Source organism: Megalobrama amblycephala, linkage group LG23 (genome assembly GCF_018812025.1).
Source record: "Megalobrama amblycephala isolate DHTTF-2021 linkage group LG23, ASM1881202v1, whole genome shotgun sequence".
Classification (NCBI taxonomy): Eukaryota; Metazoa; Chordata; class Actinopteri; order Cypriniformes; family Xenocyprididae; genus Megalobrama; species Megalobrama amblycephala.
Genome location: NC_063066.1, coordinates 5,287,255 through 5,307,423, shown reverse-complemented (window position 1 = coordinate 5,307,423; position 20,169 = coordinate 5,287,255). Strand labels below are relative to the sequence as shown.

General features: G+C 34.6%; 1 protein-coding gene across 2 annotated transcripts in view; it reads right to left on the bottom strand.

Moving 5' to 3' along the window:
• Nucleotides 1–19,270, bottom strand: part of glra1 (glycine receptor, alpha 1) — a 79,748-nt gene extending 60,478 nt beyond the window's left edge. The window contains exons 1-2 of one of the 2 annotated variants that reach the window (XM_048176654.1): nucleotides 18,435–19,270; nucleotides 10,602–10,726 (exon numbers count right to left, since the gene is read on the bottom strand). In XM_048176654.1, coding sequence (XP_048032611.1) covers nucleotides 10,602–10,726; nucleotides 18,435–18,481 — 172 coding nt within the window. In that variant the 5' untranslated portion in view covers nucleotides 18,482–19,270. The remainder of the gene's footprint in view (nucleotides 1–10,601; nucleotides 10,727–18,434) is intronic. The other variant, XM_048176655.1, reaches the window with a different exon arrangement.
• Between the last annotated feature and the right edge of the window lie 899 nt (nucleotides 19,271–20,169).

Below are 20,169 nucleotides of genomic sequence, written 5' to 3'. Positions count from 1 at the left end.
TTCTGCTGAACGAGATGTGAACACATTTTTATAATTCTTTGGGTTAAGAAAGAGTCTATGTTCACGATATATTTCCTCCTCCTTCACTGAAAAACGTTTGCTCTGCCTGGATGAGCAGTAAGGACGCTTTCCTGTCACATCACCACACATGCGCACTCCAATAAGCCGACAAAAAAGCTTTTTAATGCGTTTAAACACGGTTAATGCGTTCACATGCCGGGCAAAATCGGTGTAAGGGGCAAAAATCGAGCTGTGCGGATTGGTTTATGACATTAACATTTTTCAAATCCGTTAAAGGATTGTTACGCTGCAATAATTAGGTCGGCCGGAACCGAGAACATTTCCTATAACACTAGATATACCTGTACATCAGAATAAGAATGGCATCTACGCTAATATCTGTCTCTCTGCTTATCCCGAGGTTTTCCGGGTGCTGGATCCAGGCCGTATCCAGATCAGATGGAGAACCTGTGTCTGGACCTGACTACAACGCAGCCCAGGAGACAATGGGCCTACAGATCCAGTTCTGGCTGCATAGATTTTTAAATCCCCGTATCCGCTTACAAATATATATATATAATCTATTTTTAATCTCTATAATAAAAATGTATAATTCAGATTTTGATCTCCATATCCATTTACATATATTATATATATCTTCCAAGGGGTTTTTTCCCTCCTAGGACTTTTTTCCCACGCTGGGTTTTCTTCTAGGGGGTTTTTTCCACCCCTGGGAGTCAGCCGACATTGGCTTAATGTAGCACCATCTTGTATATGTTACATATTACCACGCTTGTTTGTACAGCTTATTTTTAACCACTTCCCTTTTTTTCTGTGCTTCTAATATGTAAAGCTGCTTTGAAACAATTACCAATTGTAAAAGCGCTATATAAATAAATTTGACTTGACTTGACTTGACTTATGACCTTACTCCGATAGAGGAAAATAGGTAAACGCATTTACACGAGCACACGTGCATTGTCGGCTTATTAAGCATAATCGGGTTAAGAACGTGCATGTAAACGCACTCACTGTTTGCAAACACCCAAATGGTCTCAATATAACCCTCTTGCATTGTAAAAATGATTAAAGTTGTGAAAAAAAAAAAAAACATTATTGTAGTATCTTTCTACTTCAAAATGTCACATTACTGTTAATGTTACTTGCCGTTTCTTTGTAATTATTTGTGAAATGTACAAGCAATTTCTGAGTGAAAATTGCAAAGTAAACCCTACACCATTTTTTTTTTTTCCCCCTCAGTATGCAGACAGTGATAAATCGCTCTGGAGTTGCACCCTCAAGTTCAAATGCGAGTAACAGAAGTTTTAAAATTACATTTCCATGGATGATTGTCTCTGCAGCCCTGTGAGAACTGGAACAATTTGTAGGCGATGAGCTAAAACGTGTATGAAAAAAATTAAAATCACATCTAACCTTGCTCTGTCTCGGTGTCATTTGATTGTTCTGTTGTGATGTTTCTTGAGGCCCGCAGCCCCCTCACATCGACGCATTGCTTTCTCTCTCTGCCCGTGAGATAAAAACGCAATTATCTAGCGCGATCCTGAGACGCTCCGTTACCCCCATGGTGGAAATACAGTTCATAGCATCAATGAAAGCTTGCTTGATGTTACAAAAACCTTTATAGCGGCCTCTTAAAGCAGATACATGTATTCTGCTGGGGAAGCTGCTCTCTGCAGATAACTTCACACATCACATAAACAGTCTTGATCAGGATTTCAGTCATTTGTCATCGTTTAAACCGAGTGAAAAGCATCAGTAGGTTCACCATTGCCGTTTGTATATGAACGCTGCACCCCGACTCGTTAGAGAATTCCCATTAATCCTATTAAAGTCCCATTAAGCATGTGCTGATAGCACCAAATTAACATCAAGCTCCACCAGCTAATAAGGCTTCGGTTCTGCACTTTACATGAATGAGAAGGAGATGCAAAGAGGTAAACAGAGACATAACGGACATCCAAAAAGAAAATAAAAAAGCAATCAGTAAATATACCGCAGCAGACTGTATATTTACAAAATGTACACTTGTCTCATCGAACCCATTCAGAAGCAAAGTGACACAGTAATCAGAAAGTATTACACTGATCATGACTCTAATGCATGGTGGCAGCTCGTTTGAAACGAGGGACTGTTGGTCTGTGGGAAACCGCGGCGGAGTGGCGCAAGCAGCCGATGATTGTGCTATTTGGGCGGAATCTGTAGCACCTCGTGGCTGTCGGCCTCGTAGCTCCTCACTGTGACTGATGAGAAGGGACAAGGTTAACGTGGGTACGGGAGGCGCAGCTGCATTCCAAACCATTCATCACTAGCGGCCGCAGATTACAGCTCGAGCTGGAGGCCTGTCTGTGGACGAACGGTCCCCGCTCCTCTCAGGTTCACACGTCCCCAATTTGTTTAACGCGGCACTTTGATCTGTCAGCGAGCGCTAAGATATGCTCAATTCCAGGGAAGATGATTTTAAAAGCTGAGGCTTAAGGCTAAAGTGTGCAACATCTGTGGTACCAAACGGAATTAAAAAAGAATAAATAAGTGATCATTTTCAAACGGGTTTCTCCCCCGTCCACTATCAGCTAGACAATCTCTTTTTGGGAAAATGTTAGGGATGCACGATATATCGGCCACCATATCGGTATCGGCCGATATGTGTTCATTTTTAACGTTATCGTTAATCGGTCTGATAAGAACATTTGGCCGATATATTAAAGCCGATAAATAATGGATTATTTCCTTCAGTTGAGACACTTCACCATGATGGTTATGAATTGCTGAAATATGACTGCAATCAATTCAAAAAGGAAAATACAGTTAAGTGCAACATGTACAGCGCATGTTTGTCATATAATGCGTGGGACATGGCTTTTAATGGTGAGACTTTGTTTTTGTTATAAAAATTATATTAAAAATTTTGATTTCGATTTATCGGCCAATATATCGGTTACTGGCTTTCAAATATAAAGAATTTTTGGTTATCGGCCGATATTTGTTCATTTTTAATGTTATCGGTTATAAGCACATCTGGCTGATATATTAAAGCCGATAAATAATGGATTATTTCCTTCAGTTGAGACACTTCACCATGATGGTTATGAATTGCTTGAAATATGATTGGAATCAATTCAAAAAGGAAAATACGGTTAAGTGCAACATGTACAGCGCATGTTTGTCATATAGGCTACATAATATTATAACATTATAATTGTGTGCTTGGGACATGGCTTTTAATGGTGATACTTTTGTTTTTGTCATATGGCTCTCAAAAATTAGGATTTAGATTTATTGCCAATATATCGGTTATCGGTTTTCAAATATAAAGAATTTATTGGTTATCGGCCAATATTTGTTCATTTTTAATGTTATCGGTTATAAGCACATCTGGCTGATATATTAAAGCCGATAAATAATGGATTATTTCCTTCAGTTGAGACACTTCACCATGATGGTTATGAATTGCTTGAAATATGATTGGAATCAATTCTAAAAGGAAAATACGGTTAAGTGCAACATGTACAGCGCATGTTTGTCATATGGCTACATAATATTATAATGCGTGGGACATGGTTTTTAATGGTGAGACTTTGTTTTTGTTATAAAAATTGTATATAAAATTTTGATTTAGATTTATCGGCCAATATATCGGTTACTGGCTTTCAAATATAAAGAATTTTTGATTATTGGCCGATATATGTACATTTTTTAATGTTATCGGTCTGATAAGCACATCTGGCTGATATATTAAAGCCGATAAATCATATATTATTTCCTTCAGCTGCGACACTTCAGATGTGCACCGGTCACCATGATGGTTATGAATTGCTTGAAATATGATTGGAATCAATTCTAAAAGGAAAATACGGTTAAGTGCAACATGTACAGCGCATGTTTGTCATATAGGCTACATAATATTATAACATTATAATTGTGTGCTTGGGACATGACTTTTAATGGTGATACTTTTGTTTTTGTCATATGGCTCTCAAAAATTAGGATTTAGATTTATTGCCAATATATCGGTTATCGGTTTTCAAATATAAAGAATTTATTGGTTATCGGCCGATATTTGTTCATTTTTAATGTTATCGGTTATAAGCACATCTGGCTGATATATTAAAGCCGATAAATAATGGATTATTTCCTTCAGTTGAGACACTTCACCATGATGGTTATGAATTGTATGAAATATGATTGGAATCACTTCAAAAAGGAAAATACGGTTAAGTGCAACATGTACAGCGCATGTTTGTCATATAGGCTACATAATATTATAATGCGTGGGACATGGCTTTTAATGGTGAGATTTTGTTTTTGTTATAAAAATTATATAAAAAATTTTGATTTAGATTTATCGGCCAATATATCGGTTACTGGCTTTCAAATATAAAGAATTTTTGGTTATCGGCCGATATATGTTCATTTTTAATTTTATCGGTTAATTTTATTGGTTCATTTTTAATTTTAAGCACATCTAGCTCACATATTAAAGCCGATAAATCATATATTATTTCCTTCAGATGAGACACTTCAAATGTGCACCGGTCGCCATGATGCTTATGAATTGCTTGAAATATGATTGGAATCACTTCAAAAAGGAAAATACGGTTAAGTGCAACATGTACAGTGCATGTTTGTCATATAGGCCACATAATATTATAACATTATAATTGTGTGTTTGGGACATGGCTTTTAATGGTGAGACTTTTGTTTTTGTAATATGGCTCTCAAAAATTATATAAACATTTGGATTTAGATTTATCAGCCAATATATCGGTTATCGGTTTTCAAATATAAAGAATTATCGGTAATATTGGTAATTATCGGCAATATCAAAATTGTCATATCGGTGCATCCCTAGAAAATAACAGGAGAAAGTAACACTTACCAATATGGTAGACTAGTTAACATCAGTTAATACATTAGGTATAATGAAAAAATAAAAATAAAAAAATAGCAATAATTGTATAATACCCTACTGTTCAAAATGTTGGGTTCACTAAGATATTTCTCAATGAAGATAATACTTTTATTTAGCAAAGATACATTAGATTGATCAAAAGTTAAGACATTTATAATGTTACAAATGATTTCTATTTCAAATAAATTATTTTGATCTTTCTGTTAATCAAAGAATCCTGAAAAAAATTATATAATAAAGAGAAAGTTATTAGGCAAATAATAAGCTGAAACAACTAAATAGTCTTTATTCACACATAATACCCAAATATATATTTTTATATTATTATATAATATAGATATATTATATATGATACATATTCTTGCTGGCATTGTTTTGATGTACTTTCCCACAGTCTCTGTTGTTACTGGCCTCCAAATAGTTTCAAATAGTCATTCCCAAAGACTTGCTTTTGATTTATCTTTGAATCCATTAAATCCCATCAATAATTATATTTTAGGATTAGAAACACTACTGTGACTAAAGAGCTTACACATTTAGGATTAACCATTACAGAAACAGAAAAAAAAAAAAAGATTTTGGTAATCAATATTGTTAGTTTGGGGCAGCTGTGGCACAAACCTTACATTGGGTAGTGATCTAATAAATTTGTTATTTTGTTGATTTCAAAATAAAAAAATGTAAATGTAAAACTGAACATGGATTAATAAATGCTGTATTGTTCAATGCATTAACTAATATTAATGAACTGAACTTTATTGTAAAGTGTTACCAAAAGTATTTCAACACTTCAGCCTTAATAAAATAAAATCTTACATTAATCATTGACTGAAAAGGTACGTGTAAAAGATTACATTCTGATAACATATCTATCCTGGTCCTAGCTGCATGGGGTGCCCCAAATGTGCCAGGCTATGAGCTTTCCATTTCAATTTGGTCCCAGCTAAATCAGTTGGAAGGATTTCCCACTGAGAGTCCCAGTCATGATCAGTGTAATTTCTTCTCATGCCAGCACATTCGTTGCTTCAGGCAATTCTTATCTTTTTCACTCCCTTTTTCACTGTTGCTGTACGACCAAATTTGCAGGAGAGGCAGTAATCAGAGGAGGTGAACCCCTCCACCTCACCATGAGCTGGAAAAAATGTCTTCTCACATCAGATGCTGTTTACGTAGGAGCCTAGGACCCTTAAAAATGTTCTCTCTCGGCTTTTTTACCTCAGAAATTTATCAAGATATGCTGTCAGGCTGCCTGCTTTAGCAATTTTAGGGATGCATCCTATCGCGGAGCACAGAAAACTGGCCGAGGACGCGCGAGCTTCCGGCTCAGAGTGCAGTTACACGCTTGACCTGACAGCCGTGACGAACCTTTGTATTTCATAATGTCTGGTCTGGTCATGTGACCATGGAACCCATGTGCCCTCATAAAATGAAGTGAATGAATTACATAATGAGATCACGAACGAGGGCGAGTGTTTATTCAGACAGCGGCTATCAACTGGCACTGTAACTTGATGAATTGAATTGGATTTCTAACAATTAGGGGTTAAATTACACATCGAAACCATAAAGGCAATGCAGAGTTTATGATGTTGAGAATATCTGCTTCTTCAGGGTCAATTTAAGTGAGAAAACAATCAGCCAACTCCGCAATATGACGCCGTTCAGGTTGCAGCAAAACTCAGCAAACAGCAAAATTTAAGATGTCAGAATTCATTCACCATATCACAGCACTGACTGTCAACAAAAAATAAATAAATAATAGAAAGAAATTCGTTGCCACGAGCAAGGTTAAGATGCAAGGCCTCTCGAAATCAGACGGTGACCCTCTCTGCCATTTAAGCGTTCAAGCAGGTTTAACAGTCTAGACAAAGTCCCAGCATACATTACTGTAATGTTCCTATCATTCAGTAATGCTTTTACCTACCTATAGTTTCAAAGGAAGAGCGAGATTGTGCATATACAAAATATCATTTAGCATAAGTGTCTGCATTACATGAAACATATCTTGGTCAAAAGAGAACACTTTATAATAACTTTCATTAATCAATAATTAAATGTTACATAAAGCTTAACAGATCAGCAGATCATATTGCAATGTACAATAATGATTTGTTAAGCATTACATAATTTAATCATTTGCTAAATTTATTATAAAGTGTTACTGGTCAACACACATGCAAGATATCAAACAACTGATACATTTGACACTAAAAACAATTTGCATTCAAAAACGGCAATATTCGAATTGAATTGAATAGAATATATACAATATATATATATATATATACATTTTCTTCTGTGAAGAACTTCTGTGTATTATATAGCTTTTAATCTTGCAATGGTGTTTGTGTGTATACAACACTGTCACAAATATTTCCAAAATATTATTTAAACATTTTGTAATTAATATATATATATGTATTAATAGAAGAGGTATTGCTTTTAAAACAGCTAAACACCTTTGGGAAAAAAAAAGGGTATTTCTAAGAATAGCTAAGGAACAGGCAGACTGTAATTTGCAGTGATTGGCATTAATATATTGTTGAATATACGGAAACCTCTGACATGTATCTTGCAGTGGCTATTTCTAACATTGCCAGCACACGTCACAATATAATATATAGGATACCGAGAGTACCACCACAGACATTCACTCGGGATAATGATTCAAGATCACGGAACAGGAACAGGAATGTAGCCAGCTTGGGAACAGGTTTCTTAATAAAACTACTGTACAAGTTATCCATGGTTATTTAGAAAGTATATATTCCAAAATATAACACTATGTGTCCTGCATTGAGATATATAGCAGGCTGCTATTCTAAAATTATTAAACCATTTTTGGAGTGAATAATTCAATTTTGGGTATCAGCTTTGGGTATCATCTGAAAATCTTTAGCAGAGGAAAACTAAGCGTGTTGGTGGAAACATATTGGATTATTATAACAACCCTAGTGACAAAATATATACTAAAATGTATTTGAAATACATTTATTTTGTATATTACAAATACATTTACATATTTATGTGCTTAATAAAAATACCCTGCAATTGTAGTTTTAGTATACTAAACTGGTATATATGGGTCAGAGACATTTAGATGTCCAAATCAATAGAAATTTACAAAAGTGATTTTATATACATAGAAAGCACATTAAATGCAAGTAAAACATCTACTTTTAAGGTTTCAAATACGTTTTAGGAGAATAAATTGTCAACATGTGTGTGAAATAATGTTCCATTCAGTGTAACACTTACTGTATATTTATGTAAAATCTGAAACAACATACTTACTCTGAACTGTACGTATTAAAATATATAAAAGAATAAGTGAGCATACTAAATTTAATTGCATTTTAAATGAGTAAAAAATTGACAAAACTGACAAATGGGCAAAACCTAGGATAGTGGCAAAGTTTAAAAATGTAAAATTACAAGCATTTGGGGTAAAAGTAATTAGTCTTTAATATGGCATGAATAGATTTTTTGTTGTAAATATCCCTGACAAGATTGTAACACTGAATAACATTTTAGTGGGTGTAAATCATGGTAAAAATGTACATGTAATTTTTGCTCAGAAAACAAACAAACAAATTAAACAGGACCCATTCTGATGTATTGAAAAACAACAACATCAATTCAAAGCTGTATTAGACTTCATTTTAATGCTTAACAACCCTTTTTCGTGTTTGACCCATGTACTAAAAGTTTGCTAAATTGGAACAACTAATTTTGTACTTAATGCACTTTAATTGTGCAGACGTAGAGCTTAGGTCCAACTAAAGTTATACGGAAGTGTATTTGATCCTGCTAAAGTGGAACTATTGCAAGTATGCTTTAGGTATGCTAAATATCTTGTATTTAAGACTGATATTATACAATGATCATACAATCCTTATTAATAGTGATATCAAAACACTTTTAGGCATGATATAAAGAAACGTGCATTCTGCAAATAAGGAAATACTCCAAATAAAGTTTAATTATAATTTTATATCAGCAAGTCTTAAGTGATGCGTCAATGAAAACAGCATGAAAATGTATAAAAAATGAACTTTCACTGTTGTTAGTCTCACTCAAACCATCCTTGTTCACATTACTTAAACTCATGTAACTACATAAACTTAATTTAACTGAGTTGTTTCTACTAAAAATGAGTATTGTCAGCTTTACTTAAGTGTTTGTTCAGCCAACTTCATATTGCTGAGTGAAATGCACAAATTAATATTGACATTAGGAGAGTAAATTTAGGGATTAAAGTGTTATTTTATGTGTTTTTCAGTTTGTTTATGTTAGTGTTTAATGTTTTTGAATTTTGTGGTTACCATTATGGAGAAAAGTGGCGCCTGTGTTTAAGCTGTGAGCACTCATATATGCATGTTTATACACTGATAAAAATGATTTTAAGGTTAAATAAATACTACAGAAAAACAAATGTAATTTCTTCATGAAAAAGTTAGTTCAGGCAAGAATTTAAAAAAAATAAATAAATAAATAAACTAAGTAAATTCTATATGAGTACTCAATTCAAGCTTGTAGAAATTAAAGTGTAAATATCAACATTATAAAATTAAATAAAACTATTCAACTTTTATGATACTGGTGTTCCCATCATGCACTGGTCCTTGAATAATTAATGAGGTTGATTTTTCGCTGTTAGCTGTATTTATACTGTTTTATCATTGCTTTTGTGGTTAGGTTTAGTAACTTGTCATTTTGTGACATTTGGAGTTACAGTCATTGTGTATTGTGTACCAAGTATTGAGGTCTTTTTTTTTTTCTTTTACTTAACTTAGTTAAGTAGAGTTTATTTAATTCCATATGTGAAATTTACTTTAAAAAAATATGCGTGCAAAAACTAAATTTTACTTGTTTTTTTTTTTCAGTGAAGGATGGAATTCCTGCTCTCAATTCAATTGAGTTTGTTCAATTAGTTATTTTTTTGAGTGCATTTTGTAGAGCAAATAGTCAATAAATGTGTTCACCTTACATAATAAACATAACATAATTAGTAAACTGCACATATAAATATTGTGTAAAAATGACAAATTCAAATGATTTGTATTTACTCAAAGAATAAAGCTTTAATTGAATTTCTTTTGTTCATAACTAAATTGTGATTTGTACAAATAACTCAATATAGTTGCATGAAACCACTTGACACTGCTTTTTTAAGTAAATCTAACAATTAATTTTTTTTGTGAGTAGATTTTGGTATAGGTTTTTTTTTTTTTTTAAAGGAATACATCCCTTGTTTCCATTTTTGATGGTGTTAATAGTCTATATTAGGGCTGCACGATATATCGCATGAGATTGTCACGCGCATTTCGTCAGTAAAGCCGGTTCCCTGATTACCGCGTTCATTATCGAAGGCGATTCATCTGCGATATGAACGCGATATTGCGTGGCTTTTCAGTGATCTACGGCTCTGTCTATTAAATGCCGCTCCATCTGAAAGCAGGTGATGGCGATTTAGCGGTAATCAGGGAACCGGCTTTACTGACGAAATGCGCGTGACAATCTCATGCGATATATCGTGCAGCCCTAGTCTATATGCATTTATCGTATATATTCTTGTCAACTCTTTAAATATGCGTTTTCATTTCTTTTTCAAAATACCCCTTGGCTACATTCCTGTGATATCCAGCAGTGTCTTGGTGGATACACCTACCTTTGAAATTAGGTCTGATTCTTGCATCATAACCAGACACTTTTCCCATAAGCTTGTCCAGGAATTCTGACGGGGGCATGGGAGAGGCAGCTTTCCGAGCCGCTGCTTGTTGGGACGCTGCCAAGCTGTGGAAAGACAGGTGTGTTAAAGAACAGAGGAGGACAGGCATTGCATTATGAGATAGTTTTTTTAATTATTACCACTGCATTTTCTACCCCGAGGCAAACCGATATCTCTGACTCAAGTCACTTATTTAATTTCAAACTGTCATTTTCAATAGTGATATTAAACAATCTCATTCACTCCAGGCCAAAAGAGAATCCATGAAAAAGCTAAATGAACATGGAAATGAATCGAGACCTCGTCATACACTAGTATCCGTGTCTTCATTAGCATTGGAAGCCATTAGAGCTTAATAAGTGATAATAGGGTCCATGTGTATCCCTTTAACACCTCACACTAAAAGTCAGGTCACTAACTGACCTGCGAGTCACATGATAACTTATCCCACGGGCTTTTTAGCCTAAGACCACTTTTAGTGCTGATTAGTCACATTTTTAACTGCTTCCATAGGGCTCTTTATCTGCCCTATATTTAATTGCCAAGTCTCTGCGCTACATGATGGACTTTAATATATATCGACTTATTCAAGTCCTCCCACATACCTGATTACCACTGAAAACTCACTGGAACAATGGACTTTTTTTTCCATCTACAGCATCAGTGTGTCTGACAAAAATGGAGGATAATAATCATAAAATAGCCTGTGGTATATTGATTTCACCTAAGTCCTTGAGACATGGTCCTTTTCTTGCCAATTTCATGGGTCTTTCTTTGGGGGGAATTGCTCTATTTTCTTAACCAGCCATTGAATCCTGTCTAACTGTTTCGGCAGCATATCCATTATTCTTTCATGTCCATTGACTTTCTGCGTCACTACTTATCCTTTGTTTTCGAAATAACCAACAGTCAGGCTTTTTCCATTCTGCACATCATTATTCTTTCTGCTCATTAACATTTAGTGGTGTCGGGTAACTATTAAATTGGAGAAGTGTATGGCATTTAAACGTGGATACATCATAGAGAAAAATATTCCGGGAAATGCTGCTCATATCTCTTTTAAAGCTATAAAAAATAATGTGTGATTTGTCTTAAAGTCCCCCTGTGGTGAAAATCAAGTTTTTAGAATGTTGTTTATATGTCTATGTGGTGTTGCTTTAAGACAAACCATGTGCAAATTCATATATCAACACCACTGCCGAGTATTTTCTCTTTAAATCTAAAGACAGTCTCATAAACGCGGGTGTTTCTTACATCACAAACTACCTTGTGACCAATCGCATCATACTGCCGTCAGGCTTTAGCATATCATTAACTATGACACTCTGAAGCAAGGGAGTCGCGTAACATTAGCAACACATTATTAGCTGTTTGGTAACATAGTCAAGCAAAAGGCTAATCATATTAATTACCGTTATGTGTCTGACTTTGTAAAAAATTATACCATTGTTCAGCGTTTACCTCAGTAAGTTGACCGAGTGGATCTCTGAGCTTGTGTGAGTGAGTGGAGGCGGAGCTAATTAGCATATTCATAGATTCAGCTTATACTAAATGAAGCAAGGGTGTAGAGTTACATTCAGGCTATTTTAAGGCGTGAAGAATTTTTTTTCCACAGGAAAAAACGTTTACATATGTCATTTTGGTGATCAAAGATGAGTTTTAAAGGATAATATTATTGACTACAGGGGGACTTTAAGAAAACCATAACAAAAGACACTGTTAATTTAAACTCTTTAATTTTAAAACACACTGAACGGTTTTAAAATGAACAGCATTAGAAAAAAGTGGCAATAAAGTTCCAAAAGCTCAAATCTGTAGATTCAGGTGTATAAAATAAATTAATTAATAAATTCAAATAAAAAATAAAGTGATAGTAAAGACTTTTCTTTCATCTGGAAAAAAAAAAAATCCTGGAAAAAACAAATATATAATGGTTTCCAAGCGGCTCGCACAACTTTTTTCAACATTTATTATAATAATAAATGTTTCTCAAGAGTCAAATCAGCATATTCGAATGATTTCTGAAAGATCATGTGACAATGAAGACTGGAGTAATGATACTGAAAATTCAGCTTTGCATCACAGGAATAAATTAAAATGTAAAATATATTCAAATAGAAAACTAGAAAACAAAATTGTAAATTGTAACATTTCCCAATATATCTGTCTTTACTGTATTTATGATCAAATAACTGCAGCCTTAGAGATGTGTCTGTGTCCATGTATATGTATATAAGTTTATATTATATACATACACACACAGTCAAACCAAAATTCAGACACCTTGAACATTTCATTCATTAATACAGTTTATTCACAATAGTTAAAAAAATGGTAATAAAATATGACAAGATCTCAGAGTTAAACTGTGTCAGAAAAAAATAATCTTAATTATGTCAGATAACATTTAAGCAAAACATGGTCAGGTCAAAGTGTCTGAATAATTTTTAGTTCCAAATTTTTATCAATTTTACTGGTAGTCCACTCTATGAAGAATTTTTGGGTATAATATGTCAAAGTTTCCTTTATTTTGCTATCCTCACTTAGAACTATAGTGTCCTGCACCCAGTAAAAATATATTAAAAAAAAATAATTGAATGAATAATTTTTGGTTTGACTATATATACAGACACACACACACACACACACACACGAAATATATATTGAGTGTGAATTGTTTAACTCATTGTGAGAAACAAGTTCATTTGTGTTTAATGTAAAAATTTGCAATGCAAGCATAATGAGATTAGTCATGGCATGCCAGATTATTGAGTCTCTTCCAGAGCTATTCCTTGTGACTATAGGCTCTTTACATGAACACGCCATCGAAACAATCTTTGTGACAGTGTGAAATCTGAGGATACAGTCTCTATTAGTTTTGGTTCCCTGCATATCCATCTCATTGTAACCAGTAGCTGACACAGGACGGAGGCAGCTAGACGCGTAATGTGGGTTTTAAACTGCATCTTTAGGAATTAATGATTTCACTGATCAAGGCAGCACTGAACAAATGAACCTTGATCGATGCTGGTCATGGCAGAGGAGAGAGCCTGATCCTTCTGCTGATGCAGCAGGAAGCAAACCAAAGCATCCTGCCAGAAAATATATGCAAACAACCCAGAGACCTGCATACTTTAATGTGAGGATCCAATCATTAGCCCTAAGTGTAGCTCATTATGTTCTTAGGACCACTGATGAACACAATCCTTATTGATCTTGTAACACTCAAGGAAATCAAAGGCCTCTCTGTTACCAAGATGGCGTTTCTTCAAACCGCTCTCAATTTGTCAATGCGGTTATTGAAGGACAGAAGAGAACATCAGAATGAACCCAAAAGTACTTGATCTTCAAATCTTCACAGACCTCAATAAATAATAACCTCTCAGATTAAAAAAAAAAAAAAAAAAAAAGGTGGTGGATCCAAAATCAAAATGAGTATTGCTAGTGATGGGTCAGAGCTATTTATGGTACAATCCTGTCTTTGATTATTAATGAGGCATCAGGAGTCGGGAGCGAACATTTCTAAAAATAATGGTCACAATTAAGACTATTTATAGCTTTTTTTCTTCAGATATCGAACAAGCCGTCCTTCCCCTCATTTCCATCCACTTTTAATGAGAAAATTCGTTTTGAAAAGCTCTACAGTAGAGCACAAAAATGAGAGCATATATGTATCCACTGCTGTTATTACCTGTGCATATATAATTACCAGAGAGACCGAAGCTAAACTCTGATTCTAATCTCTATTAGTAGATATTAACCCTTGCCTTGAGGCAAGCGCAATTTTTCATAGTTTTCATCATTGAGCTTAGCAGCAATTTAACAGAAAAAGGAATATGCATTAATATCCAACAGCAATGCAACTACACTTTCAAAAGCTGGTCTTCATGCAAACCAGCAAAGAGATTACACTGTTTAAAAAGATAATAATAAAAAATAAACACTGGGCCGACGGAATAGAGGGACACTGACATTGACACAGCACTACAAAATAAGCCCTCGCTTTGTTTCATTTTTTTTTTTTTTAATCTCTTTGAACAAAACCTACAAAGCATTTATTCTTAATTTGTTAATATGTTTTGATGACATACAGTACATCTTTAATGAGTAACAGCAAAACAGAAAAATAATGCAAACTAGCTATTTTTACCTAAAACAAAAAGGAGACAATTTTCTTAAGTAATTATATATATATATATATATATATATATATATATATAATTACTTAAGAAAATTGTCTATTGTATATATATATATATATATATGTGTGTGTGTGTGTGTGTGTTTGAGGAAGCAAACATTATATAATTATATATAATGATTTTAAGTAGTCATTTTGTAATATGTCACATTCATTGGGCTAAATTAAGGTTTCAGTTATATTAAATTATGTTTTTGTTCATTTAGATCAGGGGTGTCAAACTCATTTTAAGTTGAGTGCAAGATAGTAACCATGTCTGGGCCGAATTAACTTTTTAGCTGACATTTAGCCTACATTACTATTATCCATACAAACTATAATTTAATAAAACTAGAATAACACTTCTCTGTTAAAACTGCCTTTTTACAGTGAAAGACTTTTTAAAATTTTTTAAATGTTTTAATATTTGTTATGATTTTTCATGGCTGATTCCGAAAATTTTCTGATTCTGATAACGGTTGCTGATTTTTTTTTTTTTTACTTTAAGCATATTTATTTGTTGTTTACTTACTCTATAACAGGCTAAACTGGCCTTAAAAAAATATCTGTAGCCAGCCATTTAAATTCAGAGGCAACCTCTACATTTTATTCATGATGCAAACAAAGATGATACACACATGAGGCATGAGCTATTTTTTTTTTTAGTTAACTTAGATTGTATAATTTCAAGATTTAAAGGGTTAGTTCACCCAAAAATGAAAATTCTGTTATTAATTACTCACCCTCATGTCATTCCACACCTTTAAGTCCTTCATTCATCTTCAGAACAAAAATTAAGATATTTTTGATGAAATCCGAGAGGTATCTGACTCGTTCATAGACAGCAATATAATCAACATATTCAAGGTCCAGAAAGGTACTAAAGACATTGTTAAAACAGTCGACGTGACTGCAGTGGTTCAACCTTAATGTTGTGAAGCAACAAGAATACTTTTTGTGTGCAAAAACAAAACAAAAATAACGACTTTATTCAACAATCTCTTCTCTCTGTGTCATTATCCTTACGCAGGTGATGCAGTAAGCACAATGAAGCCTTCCGTGTTTATGTCAGAATACCGGCTCAGGATTGGCCAAAGCTGATCACATGAGCAGCACGACGCATGCGTGTGATGCTGATGCAGTAGCCGACCAATAATAAGTCGGCGTTCTGACATTGAACCTGGAAGCGCAGGATGTAAACAACGTATGACAATGACACAGAAGAGTAGATATTGTTGAATAAAGTCATTTTTGTTTTGTTTTTTCGCACAAAAAGTATTCTCGTCTCTTTACAACATTAAGGTTGAACCACTGCAGTCACGTCGACTGCTTTAACGATGTCTTCAGTAGTTTTCTGGACCTTGAAAGTGTTTATAATATTGCTGTCTACGGAGTCATATACCTCTCGGATTTCATCAAAAATATCTTAATTTGCGTTTTTAAGATGAATGAAGGTCTTACGGGTGTGGAACGACTTCAAAGCAAAATAAGAACAGTCTGACTTTTGTTTTGTGAAATTATGCAATAATTATGCTAGAAGACACCTGCACGAAACTAAAACAGACTGAATGAAAATGCAAATTCACTCTCTGTCAGTAGGTGGCTCTTATGAAACAGCAGCAGTATAGCGTTTCCTTGTTTCCGCAGCGCTTTGCTTATAAACACTACTTCGTACGGACAAGAAAATGCCATCAAAACTATTCTGAAGACAATTCCCTTTCATAGATACATTCATATAAACCCCCATTTCATTATTTATATTTTTCTTCCTATATTTCGCGAACAGTGAGCTTTCTGCTCCAGGTACAGTTTTTGCATTGCTTGCGAGTTGTAATATTCCCACACAAATTACATTTTGGGAAATGAATGCAAAGCAGTTTGTTTGCAATTCTGGAATAGAGATCAGCCAAAATAAAATGCAAAACCGTTCTGATTTATAGCCGGTCGACCAGTGCATCTCATCGTGTTCAAATCATCCCCCGGGCCGGATTGGACACCGTTGTGGGTCATACATGGCATTACCGTCATATTTGAGTGTGATGACATTACCTCATGTATTCTAACAGCTATGCCTCAGCTTCTCCAGTGGCATGCACACAGCAACCCAACACGTGACGATTCGTGCATGGCAAATGTGCAAGCTAATATGGAAATCAATTAGAGAGATGCAATTCATAGAGCAAATTATGTTTGTGTACTATTTGTATTCGTCAGTGGCATTAGCATTGACAGAGTGATCAATGTTTAGTAATAAGTCTGCATGTGAAATGAGGTTGGAGTGTAGACTGAGATTGGGAAAGAGATATCAATTAACGGGCTCTGCAAAGTTCAGCAACAAGAGCTGAGACTGCAATATCCTGATTCTAGTTCATTAACTAAACAGTGCCCACAGAATGCGAAATAATTACTGCAAACCACCAGCCAGATAAGGTGAATATGTCCATGATATTGTTATAAGGGAGTCTTATGTTTGAGATAATCAGTGTTATGATAGAATAATCCACAAGTGGAGCATTAACCTAGAGCTTGAAATAGATTGCGTCTGTCAAATCAAATTTTCCTTTTTTAATTAAACAGCAAACGGAATAAATGTGCATAAAAATGGTGGGATAATGGTGGTAAGATTTTTATAGGCCTATACTTTGTTGTCATAAAATGGATATTTCCTTAGATAGATAGATAGATAGATAGATAGATAGATAGATAGATAGATAGATAGATAGATAGATAGATAGATAGATAGTAAAATATAATTACATTTTCAATCACAACACATAAAAAAGGTTAGGGGTCTAAAAGTATTATTTTTACAAACGTATTTCAACAGCTTTGTCAAATAATGTTTCATTAACAACAAAAAGTTTAAAACTTAAAAACGCTAATTCGCTAACTTAAATATTATTATGATCGAAATCGCCGTTGCGTCAGGACGTAACCATGGCAACAGCTGCCTGATCGTTGTGTTTATCTATTATCGCTAACATAAATATCCTAATCATTTGTATTTATAACGTTATTATAGATTTATTTGCACATTAAAAACACATTAAAAAAAGTGTAAGTGTTTTATTATGCGTTTAAATTAGCTGACTGTATCGCTAACTGCGCCAAAAACGAGCCGCGCAAGACTATCAGAAGATTACTGACAGAAATTATATATTTAATTTTTTTTTTTAAAAATCTACCTATAGTTATTAATTAAATCACACACTCCTATCCTAATTTATTATAGATAGTTTGTTGCCTTCTTATGCCTGTTGATAACTTTCTATTCGTGTAATGACCACTAGTGTTCGCTGTTTAGCCTGGTTTAAAATGAATCATTCTGACTTGAATGGCTGAATGACACGGAATTATGACTTACTTTATTTTTTTTTTTAATTAGCATACATTAGAGTAGCCTACAACAGATGACAACAACTCAATAATTTCTTGATACGACGGTTTTGTATCTTAATAAATAGGGTACAAAATTATCATCAAAAGTAAAGAAACCAGCTATAATCGCTAAAAAAATCCCCAAGAAATGCATGCATGTTTGAGTCAAAAAAAAGAAAAGAAGCATTGTTACATTAAAACAGCGTGATACGTACCTGAAAAATACAATAGTTTCCCACAAATAAATCCCGAGTGCGAACATTGTGTCAGGTTGGAGATGAGTAGATGTAGTTACAGCTCAGAGCACCATACAATTCCTTCTTCTCTCACTTCTGAGGTGAACAATTCGTCCTTTGCTTGTTTCAGAATCCCAAAAAGGCCAAACAAATCTCAAGAGCATACAGACGAGCTGGTCATTTTCCCGACAACGGCTGTGTAGGTGAAGCGGAGCTCCTGTTTCATACGGGTTGCGGAATTTCAGGTGGAAGCAGCGCTGTGAAAAAACTCGATGAGATAAATTCAGATGTTCATTCCGGACGATCCATAGCAGCATTAGATGCGTAGTCGCCGAGGATATCTAAAGACGCTCCATAACAAACGAAACTATACACTATATCTCATCACTGCGCCGGAATGCCACCAAAGTCACTGGAAAAATATACATACGCGTCTGCTCTTTTCCTCCACGCTTCTTTTTACATGCATCCCAATGAAGAAATGTGTCGCTTTCGAGCCACACGTTAGTTTTAGCTACCTCTGGCTGAGGTAGTCTGATTTAATACGTACTTGTTTCCCTGGAGTGAATTGTTAGTGCTGCATGAAGCTACTTCCATTGTCTGGTCCAGTTAAGAGACGCTGCTCATTTTTTGTTTCAACGTTTTTCTTGAATCCTCGTCAGAAAAGCCCAAATGTTGATATTTCAGCACACAGGGTCTGTTCCATCGCTCAAAAGCCCCTCAGCCTCACAGTATTTCTTGCTGCAGTCATTTACTAAACTCAAAAAGCACCTCACACACTCTCAACACACGCCCACATGCTGCTGTCATTGGTCTGAATGGCACTCCAGACAAATGCCTCCTCCACGGATTGGAGATTGGCGTTTGCCATATGTTGGACTTGGAGGGATACAATGTTTTGGGTCAGTTTATATTTGTATGTAATGCATAGTTTTCAGAAACATATTACAAAAAGATATGATGACTAAGAGCTGCAGTGACTATAACTCTGTTCAAGCCACCAACCAGCTTGGATAGAACTGTGTTTATTAGATTGTTAAGGACATAAACTACCAAAAAAGGAAAGTTTTTTTTTTTTTTTTTTTTTACACAATACTTTGTCTTAAAAGGTAACACTTTACAATTAGGTTTCATTTTAGTTAATGCATCTGCAAACATATATATACTGTATACAACATGAGGGTGAGTAAATGATGACAGAATTTTCATTTTTGGGTGAACTAACCCTTTAATGTTGTTAACTAATGTTAAAGGGTTAGTTCATCTAAAAAATGAAAATTTCTGTCATTAATTACTCACCCTGATGTTGTTCCACATCTGTAAGACCTTCGTTCATCTTCGGAACACAAATTAAAGGTGCCCTAGAATTGAAAATTGAATTTACCTCGGCATAGTTAAATAATTAGAGTTCTTTACATGGAAATGACATACAGAGAGTCTCAAACACCATTGTTTCCTCCTTCTTATGTAAATTTGATTTGTGCAAAAGACCTCCAAAGAACAGGCGAATCTCAACATAACACCGACTGTTACGCAACAGTCGGGATCATTAATATGTACGCCCCCAATATTTGCATATGCCAGCTCATGTTCAAGGCATTAGACAAGGGCAGCCAGTATTAACGTCTGGATCTGTGCACAGCTGAATCATCAGACTAGGTAAGCAAGCAAGAACAATTGCGAAAAATGGCAGATGGAGCAATAATAACTGACA